This window comes from Tursiops truncatus, chromosome 20 (genome assembly GCF_011762595.2).
Source record: "Tursiops truncatus isolate mTurTru1 chromosome 20, mTurTru1.mat.Y, whole genome shotgun sequence".
Lineage (NCBI taxonomy): Eukaryota > Metazoa > Chordata > Mammalia > Artiodactyla > Delphinidae > Tursiops > Tursiops truncatus.
Window position 1 is genome coordinate 454,607 of NC_047053.1, and position 14,352 is coordinate 468,958.

General features: G+C 54.7%; 1 protein-coding gene across 14 annotated transcripts in view; it reads left to right on the forward strand.

The window, feature by feature from the left end:
- Window positions 1–14,352, forward strand: part of MPRIP (myosin phosphatase Rho interacting protein) — a 130,980-nt gene that overhangs the window by 37,623 nt on the left and 79,005 nt on the right. The window contains exon 1 of one of the 14 annotated variants that reach the window (XM_073798413.1): window positions 10,898–11,008. The exons of the other annotated variants lie outside the window; for them this stretch is intronic. Within the exon in view, the coding sequence (XP_073654514.1) occupies window positions 10,991–11,008 (18 nt within the window). The 5' untranslated portion in view covers window positions 10,898–10,990. Of the gene's footprint in view, window positions 1–10,897; window positions 11,009–14,352 lie in introns of those variants that run through there. 14 annotated transcript variants of the gene reach the window in all.

Below are 14,352 nucleotides of genomic sequence, written 5' to 3' on the forward strand. Positions count from 1 at the left end.
CGGTGGTGTCGGCCTTGTGGCAGCTGTGTGCTCTTGCTTCGGCTTCTGCTCGGGAGGCTGGAGATGTGGAAGCCCGTGTGGCAGCTGGTTGCAGCAGCCCTCACAGCCCCGACCTTTGCCTCGAGGCGCCTTCAGTGGCCACGGGTGAGAGTCACGGTGAGGGAGGAAGTCACTTCTGTTCAGGGTGGTAGGAGCGCCTGGTTAGAGAGAAGCGGAGGAGGTTGCGGGCCCGCGGGAGCAGGTGCGGCCGCCCTGGGTGGGCGGGTGCCAGCTGACCCCCGCGGATCCGTGCGTAGTGCAGGGCTCCTCTCAGGTCCGTTGCTGGAATTGGTGTCGCTCATCGTATTTGATGTTCAGAGGTCTCCTGGCCACAGGGTTAGTGTTCTGGTCACTGAGCCAGGGTGTACGGGCTCCATCCTGTCCTGTCACCCACCTGATTTGTTTCCTGGGCTGGATGAGTATTTACCAACCAGGTAGAATATTCTGGCTTTTCTTTTCCCACCCATTTTGTCTCCTGACTTTTTTCTAAAGGAGATCAGTCTGTCCTAACTAATCTAAAGTATGACTGAGTTCCAAGCTTTATAAAGGATTGAAGGTGGAAGCTTTGAGTGCCTTTTCCTGTTCCATTGGCGTGTGTGTGTGTGTGCGTGCGTACCTTTGTGTGGGCAGCATTGTTAAACTGGGACTGTCCAAGAACATCTGTTCACACCATGTAAGACAGGTTGACCCCACCCCTTTCAGAGTTCATTTCCTTGCTGCAGGGGTGAGAGCAGGGTTCTGGAAGTGTGAGCACAGCACCTTGTAGTCTGTTGGGACACTTGGATGTTCGGTGGTTATCACAGCTGATACGTGACCAGGCCATCGGTGTTTCCGTTTCCATGTGGGGTCTTAATCTTTGTGATGCGTTTTCCATTTTGTTTGTGGGACAAGTTAATGGGTATGATATCTAGGAATGGGAATTAATAGGTATGATACCTAGTTCTGTGTTGACTATTTTGCCTCATTGGTTCCTTCAAAAAAAGAATTTTCTTCTTTTTCATTCTTTCTGATGAGCATATTTGTACAACGTGGGTGGTCCACAGAGGGTTTTTGCCGTGGAAACGTCTGTGGTCCAGAGTAGTTTGAGGCGACTGGGTTGGTACCACCGGTGGTGGTAGAATTTACTAGAGGCAGGAGCAGTGGGGCGGATTCACCTGGACACTCATTTCCTTTGGTGACTCAGCACTGCCCTCTGTGTTCTCCTGACTTGACCGTCATGTCAGCAGGCGCCCTGGGGCGGGAGGTGGGCTCCGACCTGCCTGGAGGTTTACTTTGTCCTCCCTGTGCCTGTCTGACTGCTGTTAAGTTCCGCAAAGACTAACCATAGAGAAGGGGCCTTGGAGGTCACTGGATGACATCCAGGCTGGGCCGGGCCATGAACCAGCCCAAAAAACAGAATTTTCTGGACTCGGCTTGGAGGCTGATTCTTCTCGTCAGGAAATCTTTCTTTAGGTCCAGCTGGAGTCCGGTATAGTCCATGGTTCTCTTCAGCTGCACGAGCCTGAGGGCGGCTGCTGGGCACAAATGCACAGCACACGCTTGTCCGAGAGCTGCTCCTGCACGACTGGGACTGTGAGCCGTGGGCGACACCCGGCCGTGCCTTCCGGTCTCCCCACAACCTGCCCGTCCTGTGCTGCTCGGGCGGAGGTGGGACGTGCCAGCCATGGAGAAGAAGGAAGCCGGGGAAAACCGGGGCTGCGGAGAGGGTGTTCGGGGTGCCCAGAGTGGAGGGATGGGCTCAGGTCACTCTGGCAGATCCCCGTGGGGATGAAGAGACTGACCGGTGCTGCTCTGTGGCCCAGACTGCAGTGCAGGGACACGGCCCTCCCGAGGTGAAGGGGCATCATTTCTGTGAGTGACAGGAAAGAGTAGCAGTTGTGTTGAAATACCTTTAGAGCGGCGTGGTTTTCCCTGTTGCGTTAGGAAGGCCCCGTGGGGGAAGTTCTGAGGAAGCCTCCGGGCCGTGTGCGCGAGGAGGCTGCTGAGGGACGGTCAGGTGCCGGCCGCCCGGTGGTTGGCGTTGGCGGCCGTTGCCGTGGGGGCTTGCGGGTGGGCTCCTCCTTGTGGGGCTGGAGTGGCCTCTCCCACCCCGTGGTCTGCGTCAGGCCTTGTTCTTCGTGGCCGCTCCCCAACCCAGAGGCCAGTTTTCCTGAAGCCTAGACTCCCGCCTCCACCTGGAGCAGAACACCATGCGTGCAGACTTGTGTGTGAACCAAGTTCCAGTCGTGCCAGAATTTTCCTCTCTGAGTACCTAGAAGTGGAGCCGTGGTCCTCAACTGGGCACCTTGTGCCTCCCGGGGCTGCCCGGCAATGTCTGGAGTCATCTTTGAGTCTCACAGCTGCACGAGGGTGCAGAGGTGCTATTGGCGTCTAGTGGGTGGAGGCCAGGGTGCTGCGAAACAGAGTGTGATGCCCAGGATGGCCCCACAGCAGAAGGTGATCCAGCCCCAAGTCCACAGTGCTGGGCTGAGAGACCCTGTGTGACCTGGTCCGTGGCTTACTTTTTTTTTTTTTAATTGTTTGACTTGCTATCATCCCGGTTCTTAAAAGGTTCAGAAGGCCCTACCCCTCAGATTTCCTGGGAGTGAGGGAGGTGATGGGCAGGGTTAGCCTGCTGGCTGGGATGGTGCGTGCTGCGCCTGGAATAGGATGGGCCTGTTCCTGGTGGGGAGGGGTTTCTGTGGGGTGTTCTTGCACATCAGACGACCACAGGGCCAGCAGAACTGCTTGTGTGGCTCTCTGCCGGGGAGTGGATAGGCACCGCTTCCTGTGGCAGCTCAGGGCAGTTCAGACCTCTGTACCTGTATAATAGGCCCATCTTGGTGTTGGTCTCCAAGAGCAGCAGCTCTGAGCAGCCGGTAGCCACTGCTGATCGTGCCACTGCTGCCAAGTTTAGCTTTAGCTCTCCCCCTTCCCCCACCCGCCCCATCCCTCCCCAGCGAATCTACTGCATGTAATAAATTAGCGTTTTATGGCTGGGACCTTAACACTTAGTGACAATCTGTTTCAAATTGTTATTTGGACTTTTATACAGTATTACTATTTGTTTTCATTTGCTTAAATGTTATCTTACCTACCGGATGGTACCTTTTTTCGTCAGTGCTGGGCCCCCGATAGTTTTTGGATACGTTTTTGGTACCTTCGTATTATCTGACCTGGGGTTTGGGTAGCGCAGACCTCGTAAACGTTTGTAAATGCGTTGCTGCAGGATCTCTGTCTCAGCGCGGGGCGGGGGTGGGGGGGGGCCTGGGCGCTCCTGGGGGAGGGGTTAGGTGCGCTTTGCATCGAAGCTCTTAGCGGTTCCTCAGCAGAAGGGAGGATGCGCTCCAGAGCATAGGGCGGGGACCCGGAGGGGCATCGTGGTGGCCAGGAGGCCCGGAGGAGGAGGGCTGCAGTCCCCGGGTCAGCGCCTGCCTGGAGGGCTGTATCGAGGGGCCCTCCTGCGTGGGCTCTTCTGCTGGGTCTGGGGCCTCAGGCTAGTCTGGCTCCCGGGGTGACTGTTGCCTTCTCTTCCAGGCAGCTCTGAGATGGGACTAACCTCCGGGAGTCACTTTTCCTTTTTTGGGAAATTTCTTTCTCGATACACCCACATACCCTGTAACCGTTGGGTGTGGAGGAGAGGCAAATTGCCCAAAAAAGGAAAAAAAAAAATCTCAAACGCAGGCCGAGGTGAGGTGGGCTCAGGGCAGCCTCACAGACAAGTGGGAGCCTGAATAGTTTGGCTGCGCCTCTGTTTCTTCAGGAGTGGACAGAGTGAAGAATCTAGAAACCCAGGCTGCTGCCTCTCTCTCTCCTCTGCTTTTGTTTTTCCCTCTGTGCTCTGCCTGTTTGTTTACCAAATTCTGCCACTTTCCTTGAGCTTTTGGGGACTGATGTAAAGCTAAGGTGCTGGGGTCACTAGAAGGCTTTCCTGAAGAAGCTCCTCATCCAGAGGGGGATCCAGGGCCCCGAGTTTCAGGTGGAGCCGCTGGGCTGTGAGGCTCTGGGGCTCCTGGGGGACTGTGTCCGATGAGCTCTGGCAGCCTTGTCTCTCGATTTCGTCTTCTCTTCCTTTCTCCTCCTGGAAGCCAGGCCAAAACATGTTTTGTTGTTGTTGTTTGCTTTTAAACTGTGGTAAAATATGTGCAACAAAATACACCATTTTAGCCATTTTTGTTTTGTTATGTTTTTTGCGGTACGCGGGCCTCTCACTGCTGTGGCCTCTCCCGCTGCGGAGCACAGGCTCCGGACGCGCAGGCCCAGCGGTCATGGCTCACGGGCCCAGCCGCTCCACGGCACGTGGGATCCTCCCGGACCGGGGCACGAACCTGCGTCCCCTGCATTGGTAGGCGGACTCTCAACCACTGCGCCACCAGGGAAGCCCTAGCCATTTTTAAGATTATAGTTCAGTGGCATTAAGCACGTTCACATTGTTGTGCAGCCATCACCACCATCCCTCTCTAGAACCCCTTCCATCTTCTAGGCTGAAACTCTGTCCCCGTTAAGCCCTCACTCCCCATCCCTCCCCCAGCCCCCACCACATACCCTTCTGCTTCCTGCCTCTACGGATTTGAGGACTCTAGGGACCTCCTGTAAGTGGGTCATATGGTATTTGTCCTTCTGTGTCTGGCGTATTTCACTTAGCATAATGTCCTCAAGGTTCATTCATGTCAGAGCATATGTCAGAATCTCCTTACTTTATTTTATTTTATTAAAAAAATTATCTATTTATTTAATTTGGTTGTGCTGGGTCTTAGCTGCGGCATGTGGGATCTAGTTCCCTGACCAGGGATTGAACCCAGGCCCCCTGCATTGGGAGTGCGAAGTCTTAACCACTGGACCACCAGGGAAGTCCCAGAATCTCCTTATTTAAAAAAAAAAAAAACAAAATTCTGGCAGGTCTAATGCTGTTGAACTCTTTCTGCTCTGAAACAAACTGACCCTGGGTCTTTCCTTTGTGGGAAGCGTGTAGAGGTTGTACCCATGCTTCCACGGCAGGTGTGTGGGGTGTCTCCCCCATCCTCTGCCCTGAGAGTCCTAGAAAGTCAGGACAGACCAGAGCTTTGCGCCTTCACAGGGGCCATGCTGCAAGGGCTTCAGTGTGCTTCACATCCCTACACATAGCAGGGAGAACACTTTTCGCCCTTGGGTGCCTTGTTCGAGGGCAGCTGTGGGTTTTCAGCCCCCTAGGAGGAGACGCTCCAGCCTGAGAAGTCACCCTTGGGGTCTGTGCTCGCATGTGAAGTGGTGGGCTTGGTCTGAACGCTCTTCAGAGGATGCTGAGTGCTAACAGGGTAGGGTTCTGGCTCCTTTACATTTTCCTTCCTGTAGGACCAAGTCTTGGAGGTTGCTTTGATCCCAGGACGTTTGCCTACTTCATTCTCAATGAATTTGGGCCCCAGGGGAGCATGGGGAGGGACTCACCTTGGCCCTGCTGCCAGTGGGGACTGTCTTTGAGGTTCTCTCGCTCCTCTGCAGCTGAGTCCCCATCGCATCCCCTGCTCAGAACCTCCTGAGGGCAAGGCCCAGGTAGCCACAGTTTAAATAACCATTTCCTGCGATTTTAAGAAGCACAGACATTGGAGAAGCCCTGCTTTAAGCGCTGGCTCTCCTCCCCCTTGCTAGGCAGGCCGATGCGTCTGAGTCAGTGGTAACCACAGTGGCTGTTGTGTCCGTAGCAAAGGGCCGTGGGGGGAGAACACACGGCCAAAAGAAGGTTCCTCTCACGGTGACGCTCACAGCCTGTTGGGACCCACGTGGACGCGTGAAGGTTAAATACCAAGCCAACCTCAGTGCGCATGCTCTTCAGGGCAGTGGATGACTGGGGAGTCAGAGGAGTCTTCTAGGAGGAGAGAGGGGGCCTTGGCCACCGTCCTGCTGGTCACAGGGTTGGGGAGGGGGCACATGCTCAGCCCGGTGCTCTGTGTTTGTTCTTCAGGCACGACCTCTAACGTGATGGTCACGTCAGTATTGCTTGACAGATACTGTTACTCTGTTTCACGGAAGAAACTGAGGCCCCGAGAGATGGTGGCATCACTCAACTTACGAGTGACAGAACTGGGATTTGTGAACTGGTGAGACGCCTTCTGGGAGAATGACGGGGTCCTTCCCCTGCTGTGTCTAGTGATGGGCGGCTCTGCGTGCCGTGTGGGAGGTGGCGCTGGCCGAGGGCCAGGCTGGCTCTTGGCCTCCTGCCCACCCCTCGGGTCTGTGCAGCTCTAGGAGGTTCTCATGTGCCTTCCAGCTCGCTGAACTAAACTAACTTCAGGCCTGTAGTCCGGGTGTGTGGACGTACGTTCAGAGATGTGTAGAAATCAGAACAGTACTCAGCTCCGTGCCGGTCTGAGCTGCGGAGAAGCTTCCCCACGTCTGATGTTTTACGGATTAGTCTCATGTCTTTAGATTTATTTTTAAACCCGTCATGTGTTTGGCCTGGCTTCGGCCTTCGTACTTTTCCACGCAGTTTCAGCCTCCAGGGCACAGAGGCAGGCCTGCTGTGTCAGGGTGCCGGGAAACTGAAGGGTGTAGGGAGAGAGCGTTGGTTTGGGGTCCAGTAACTAAGGGTTTTACTCTGGTTCCTCTCTTTCTGACTGAGTGTCCTTGAGCAGGGCCTCCTCCCTGCCTGATTTCCCTCCACAGAAACCTCGTGGTGGTGTTGGGCCCACAGTGAACCTGGGCTTCCTTCCGTCCCTTCCTCTGCTCAGCTGCTCTTCTGCAGTCCTGTGCTTGCCGTGGTAAAACTGGTAGTTTTGAAAAATAGCTTTGAACTTGGAAGTGTTCTCATCCTTACGCTAGCCTGTGAGCAAGATGCGGGCTGTTACAGAGCAGAAGCCGTTCCCGGGCCCTGCAGATGCACCACGTTCCACTGGGCCTCCTGGTGCTGTCACAGACAGGTTGGGAGACCTCTGTCTTTCAGTGGAATTCTGCACAGAAACTTAATACAAGTTTTAAAACTGATACAGTCTGGCGCTACTTTAGTTGAAATTGTGGGATACTCCCACCCCTCCTTCACCACCCCCCCACCCCACCCCCCAGCTGCAGAGAAGAATATGCCTTGACTGGACAGACCTGCTTCTGAGGTAGAATCATCTGGGTGTCTGAAGGCCCAGTCCACTAGCCTGCATGAGCAAGGCACCTCTTCTGTGTCGACCATTTAATTAACTTAGTTTTCCAAAATAATGAACTTTTAAAAAAACATTTGCAGAAGCGGTAAGTGCTTTGCCAGTGTTGCTGGATGTGTGAACAACACCCATCTTTCAAGGTAAACTCTGAGGCCTCTGCAGGGGCTGTTGTTCGTGAGGAAAAGCAGAGAGTGGCTCTCCACCCTCAGTGGCTCAGCCTGGGGGAGAGCTCAGGAGTCATGCACCCGCTGGGCTGTCTAGAAGGTGATTCCAGGGTGTTGAGGTGTTTTACTCCTGCCTGCTTTAATTTTCTAGACTTGGGGGCTGTAGATAGGGGGCTTACCCTATCTTTACTTAATCATGACAAGCTACACATCATTTTCACCTCTTTGGGAGGGATGTTGTAGCATTTAATTCCTTAATGACCCTTACGTATGTTGCGGATAAAATAGAGTCTGTAAATGTGTATTCTGTATGCAAGGGCTTCCTTGGCTGGAGGTGTGTGTAGTCTCTTGGGGCGGGTGTGGATGACAGCATGAGGGGTGGGTGCAGAGAGGACCCTGAGCTCTGCCTCTGGGCTTCCTGCAGGCCGCTTTGCCCTAGAGCATCTTTGGGTCAACTTCCAGTTACTTGGAAATGTTACAGTGAGTGAGCAAGGAAGGGCAAGATGAACCCAGTTGGGACTGGGAACCCCTCCCAACTGACAGCACAGCCTTCTTGTCAAAAGGTCAGGGGTTAGCGGTGAAACTCACAAGTGTCACATGCCTTCTTTCCTCAAGTTTGACTCACTGGGACGCAGGAGACTTCACCCATTAGAATGAAGCATCCCTGTGTACAGATGTTGTTCCCTGGAAACTGGTGGCCGAACTTTAAGTCCTTCCCTGCACTCCCCTCCTTTTTACTGAGTTGAGGAGGAGCTTGGAGACACGGGCTTGTTACGATGTCTGAGCCTGGTGTCTGTTGGAAGGTGCAGCGTTCTGCCTCTGGTAGCTTTTTGTTGGCATTTACCACTCTGCATGCTGACTTGGCTGACATTTCTCAGTATGGAACAGCTGGGGGATGGAGGCCACCAGCAGTTAATTATGGGGCTGTTTGGGATGAAGAACAGAGGTTTCTAGAGATGAGCTGGTCCAGATGTCCATTTGTGGCTGGGGAAACCCAGCGAGGAGGGGCTCAATCAGTAGGTGTGGGGCAAGCAGTCAGGTTCCTGGTTGCCTCGTCCCAAAGGGAAGGGCTAACTGTTAGCATGGGGGGCCTGAGTCTGGGGCAGGGCAGATGTTCTGTGCTTTCAGTGTTAGGGTCTGTCACCTGGTGGCCTGAGCCTTGTAGAGGAAAGAAGTTAGAGAAGAACACATGGGAATGAGTGGCTGCAGAGGGTCAGGTAGAAGGGAGCAAATACATACCTGCCAGGTGGGCTAGGAAGGCTCTACAGGTAACCCTGAATCATTCACAAGAACCAGGAGAAGACACAGGCACCACTCCCAGGTGGGTCCAGGTCAGACCGATCTCCTTCCTCTGTCCCTTGTCCCCAGGGCGCATGTTTCCGTGTGGGTCTCCCTCTACAGGGCAGTGAGCACCTCGAGGCAGAGGCTGCTATTTGCCTGCATAGGTGGGACCTTACATAATACACGCGGCTGTGGGAGAAGCTCGGCACCTGTTGGCTGACCGAGTGGGGAATCGGTCTGCTGTCCTCCTTGACTCTGCGCTTGAGTCTTTGTCGTAAACGTTTAAGAACGCCGCCCCCCGGGAATCCTCCTTCTTTGACTTTCAGACCAGAGTGAGAGGACTTGGTGACCGGGTTGCCCCGTGAGTGCCTTTCTGTGTTACTGGGACCGTCCCGTGTACTTTCCTTCCTTCCCAATTGCCTGAGTGCTGAGTCAAGGACAGCAGAATAGGGATCAGCTACCTGCCTGTGTCTGGTGCCCCTGAGCCTAGTGAGAACCCACGGTCTTCTCTCTGCTTCTCCCAGGGTGCCCGCAGCTGCTGAGGGGACACATACGACTTGTGAACAGAGGAGGCTGCAGGAGGTTCTACGTCCTCTTGTCCACTTGGTTCCCCTGTCCGGCCCGCAGCACGCACACAGCTCTTTCAATGATGGGAGGAGGTGATGGGGGCGGTTGGAGCAGCAGTTTTGTTGAGTTGGGGGAGGGAGTTCTGTGGCCCTCACTCTGCGCTGGGATAGCAGCTGAGGCAGTGGTGGGTGTCCTTGTTGGAGGTCTTCAGAGCTGTGGGGGGACTTCTGTGGCAGCTGCAACTGTGGCCTGGAGGGTGAGCGTCTGTGGTAATGGGCTGGGCAGCTCTGGCTCTCATGCAGAGACAGGAGTGGAGTGACTTTGGGTTTTAGGAAAGTGAGCAGCTGGGAATAATTGGTTAGGAAACTAATTAAGTGGCAGCAGGGAGAGAACTGTCAAAAAATGGGTCATTTTATGCGAGTCAGCAGCAGAAAACATTTGGAGTCCAAGAAACAAAGCCAAGTGACTGGTACTGGTGTGCCCACGGTGCCCACACGCGCCTATGCAGGGCTGGACGGCATGAAGCCAGGCTGCAGAGACCGCCAGGGCATAGCCCCTGCACCCCGACTTCTCGGGCTCCTCACTCTGCCCTCACTCAGCACTCTGTCATGCACCCAGCCCTCCCCACCTGACCATCTCCTTCCTTTGGACTTTCCTGGGAAATTGGCAACACAAACAGTCTGATAAGCCAATCCACTTAAGGCATTAATTGTGGGTAGGCAGCTTAATATGTTAGTGTCTTAATCTCTCCTGCTCTCCTTCCCTCCACAACACTTTTTCGGAAGAATCTTTTCTTGGACAGGGAAGGGAAGGGGATGTTCTTTTTGGTGGAAAAGCCCTCTGAACCCAGGGCATGATTCCACTCATAGAATCTCACAGATGGCAGGTGGGGTTTCTTAAGGAAGGTACCTCACTTGGTACCATGTGATGACTTACTCTGAAGGGCTGATCCAGGCCATGTGCATGTGCACGTTGATGAACTGACCATTCACAGATGTCTCTCGAGTGTCAGAAGTGAGCCCAAGGTGGCTTCATTCTGGGCAGAGGATTCTGATGATGATATACAATGTGTAAGTGTATTAGTCTCCCGTGGCTGCTGTGACCACTGCCACTGACCTACTGTTTTAAGACAGCATGACTTGCTCCCACGGTCCTGGAGGTCAGGAGTCCAGCTCAGCATCCCTGCGGCTCCAGGCGACGGTGGTGTCTCGCCCTTTTCAGATTCCAGGGGCCGCCTGCGCCCTTCGGCTCGTGGCCGCTTCCTTGCCTCTCTGCTTGCATCGTCACCTCTCCTCACCTGTGTCAGTTCTCCCCCGCTTCTCTCCTGAAAGGACACTTGTGATGACATGTAAAGCCCACCCGCATAAGGTGGGATCATCCCCACATCTCAGGATCTTTAATCACACCTGCAGAGTCCCTTCTGACATCTGAGGTCACACTCCAGGTTCTGGGGATTGGGGTGTGGATATCTCTGGGGCCATTATCCAGCAGCCACAAAGGGTGTGATCAGAGGGACCTAATGCAGAGTGCTGTAGATACAGAGCAGGGCAAGCTGGTTCTGCCTGGAAGGTTTCACAGCAGAGAGGAGCTGGGCCGGGTCTTAGGGCTGGAGGGCTTTGCCTGGGATGGGGCGGGGAGACAGTGGGCATGGCTGGCTCTTGACTTTGTCTTCCTCCCTCCTTCTGTCCTCAGCTCCAGTTCTGGGCAGGATTAGGTGGTACTTGTGGATGTCCCTGCCGGGCTTGAGACAGGCACAGGAGATGGGAACAGAGAAAGGCAGTACATGGAAGACGAAAAGGAGAATGATGGGCCCACCCATGGTTGTCCCCAACGGCACAGATGCGCTGTGTTTCCAGAGTGAGCTGGGCACGGGTGCAGCATGGGGAAGGACCAGCCCTGTACCCATGAGGGGATGGAGAGGTGACGTTGCCCAGGTTATGGGGTCAGCTCCTTGACACAGCCCTCCCGGCCGAAGGTTCCGCAGCCAGCGCGGCTGGCATCCCTCTCATCGAGCTGGCCCGCAGGGCGAGCTGAGGGAAGCGGGAATCCCATGGCGTCCTGTTGGCGAGGCTGGTTTTCTGTGACTTGTAACGAGGGTGGTATTGCTGACCCAGCCAGTGGGACCGTGAGGTGCGGGAATGGGGCAGCGCAGGTGGAGGGAACAGAAACCCCCCAAACCGTGGAGGGAGGCGCTGAAGAACTTTGTATCCTGGCAGTTGTGGCCCACCTCCAGCCGCACGGGAGCATGCTCGTCCTCGAGCAGCGGAGAAGGGTCCTTGCGGCCTCATTGCAAGGCCGGGATTCCAGCCAGCTTCTGCTGCACCTGCTCTCTGTCCCTCCTCAGGTCACCTTCCTTTTGGGTTTCTGTCTGTACCTCTGCCTGGTGGATGCACTGGGCTGTTCGTCCAAGTCCACTATGAGTGATTCACTTTTCCCTCTGAACCCACTGGTGGGGGTTGTACCTGTCTCCCCGCTGACCAGTGAGGATTTGGGGGCCCGACATTGCTTTGCGGTGCCCAGGCCCCAGCTGAAAGGCCGTGTACACGGACGCTCATCAGTGGCATCAGGCTGTCTGTCTAAGGGCGTGGTGGCTGCCACTGGGGCAGAAGCCCGAGGCTCACTTCTTCCACGTAGCCATGTACATTTTTTGGAACCAGCTAGCCTCTGATAAATGCAGAGCCAAAAAAAAAAAATCACAGCAATCACTGTACTAGCTGCTCTCACTGGGTTCCCATTTAATCCTGAAAATGGTTCTGTGGGGAGAGCCCAAGGTGAACCTTGCCCAAGGTGAGGTTCTCCCCGCCCCCCCGCAGAGCTGGGCTTCTGGCCTTGAGCCGTGGGTGGGAGGCCTGGTGGGTGGAGCTGCTCTGGCTCCTGTGCTGTGAGCCGAGCCCAGATCCCCCTCCCAGCACTTGGTGCCGGAGCTCTGCCTGGTTAACGTGGTGTGATGGGTACTGACGCCTGCTGAGCGCACAGGGCTGTGATGGGCAGAAAAGGGCCAGGCAGCCTTTTCTCCTCAGTCCCTCCCGTAAGGCAGCCAGTGTCTGAAGAATTCCCTGCTGGGTGGAGGCCAGACTTGTGCCTGGTGTGGAGGACACGCCTGGCCCTACCTTCCAGCGCTTTCTCAGGAGGAGACCTACCAGCACCGCCACATATTTGGGTGCCGGTGGTTGAGGGGCCGGGGAGTGGTAGATGTTGGGTGGTGTTGAGGGTCCTCGAAGGCATCCTCTCCTTCAGCCCTCACCTTTGACAGATGAGGAAACTGAGGCGCAGAGGGCAGGAGGGGTCTCTGTCGTCACCCTCCAGCAGGTTCAGAGACACGGCTGCGCCTCCACGCGGGGGCTCTCACTGCCTGGAGTCAGGGTTGCGTGTGAACAGGAGCTGTGAGCTCCTGAGGGATGGACACGCACCCCATTCTCACACCAGCAGACCCTCGCGTCTGTAATTGGCTCTCAGTCAGGCCTCCCTGCCCACCCGGTGGAGGAAGGTGGGGAGCAGGCCCAAGACAGGCTGGGGTGCCAACCCCATCTTGAGGTAGGAGGTGCGGCGTGAGTGTCGAGAGGACGCTTCAAGGCTTCTGATCTTTTGGGGGCTTCCGTCCGAGACAGAGAAGAGCACACAATTCCTGCTCTGTGAGAAGAGGTTAGGAAAACAGCCCGACCCCACATTGTTGGTGGGAATTCTCGAATGTTCCCTGATGCGCCTTCCTTTCCTTTCTCTTCATGGGCTTCCCTTGGCCACTGGACCGAGTCACCGTGCCCAGCTTCTTATCTGCCCTTCTGTTGCTGAAGTAAACACAAGCCCTGCCTTTCCAAACCAGGAAAAGCAGGGTGAAAGTGTCCTCTTAGGAGTGCCAAGCCATTTTATCTTCTTTGTCTAAGTAGGCCCATGTAGGTGACATTGACAGACATTGGAATGTCTTCTTAGATGGGACCCCTTGTCCTGCTGGTGTGGGCCAGGTGAGGGCGGCCACCACTGCCTGGAGGGCAGGGCAGGGCCAGTTCTCTGCAGAAGGAGTGGGTGTGGAAGCACTCCTGCTTTGTTCACTTATCCACTCACTAACGATTTGCCAGGTCACGGGGCGTTGGTTCCTAAAGGATGCTTGAAAGGTTGGAAGAGGGCGAGTCGCCGTGTGGAGCTCCAGCCTGGTGGTTTAATAGTGTGGACACCTGCGAGCTCGGTAGGATTTTCATCCATGCCGGCTTCTTCCATGGATTGTTAGCCGCGTCCCATCAGGGAGAAAAGCATGTGCCTGATTTTAGAACACACCTGGTTATTTAGTTTAAACTTTACATTAAACCCCAAGTCCAGTGTTCAAACCGTCACAACCTTAGAAATGATCTTTCCGTAATTACTTTGGGAGACACGTGAACTCTCCTCCAGCGAAGGCCGTGTTTGAGGTTTTTGACTTAGGAAAAACAGTCGTTTATTTCTAACAGCCTTGCCCAGGGAGGAAATAATATATGAACACACCCTAAAGAGAAGTTGCATCCAGAGCTAACTGACTTGTCTGAAGACCCTGGGGGTCGGCCTCCTGGACCTGTGGGGGTGATGGCGAGCAGTCTTTTGAAAGTTGTGTGTCCGTTTCCAACCAGTAACTCAGTATTTACCCTGGGATCTCTGTGCTCCCTGACATACGTGAAGCCTGAAAATGGGCCAGATGGGAATTTTAAACCATCATGGGGGCTTTAATTTTTTTTTTTTAATAATATACATACATAGTTTAAAAAGTCAAGTCTGTAGCCTCAACACTTGTTATGCAGAAACGCGCACCACCCTGCCCCACTCCTTCCTCCTGTGCCTGTTCCCGCAGGAGACCACTGCCAGTTCTTGTAGCTGGAGGATTTCAGTACTTACCTCTGTGTTTGTAAATAACACACGTATCCTGTCATTTCTTGAGTTTCGGAAGGCGGTGTCTGTGGATTTCATTCCCCACACCGTAGGGTTTGGTTCTTGCGCCTGCTGGCTTTGCCACCCCCACCTCCCCACACGTCAGTGTGTGCGGGCATGTGCCTGCCTCACACCCTCTCTCGTCCTCCCCCATCCTGCCGACACAGGTGCAGGGCAGTGAACAGTAGGGTTAAGGCAATAGTGTTTATGTTATTATGACACTGTAAGAAACGTGCGTATCCAAGCCGTGTAGTACACCATGACTATGTTTCCTTTCACATTTGATTTCTCTTGCAGTTGATAATTGCCCT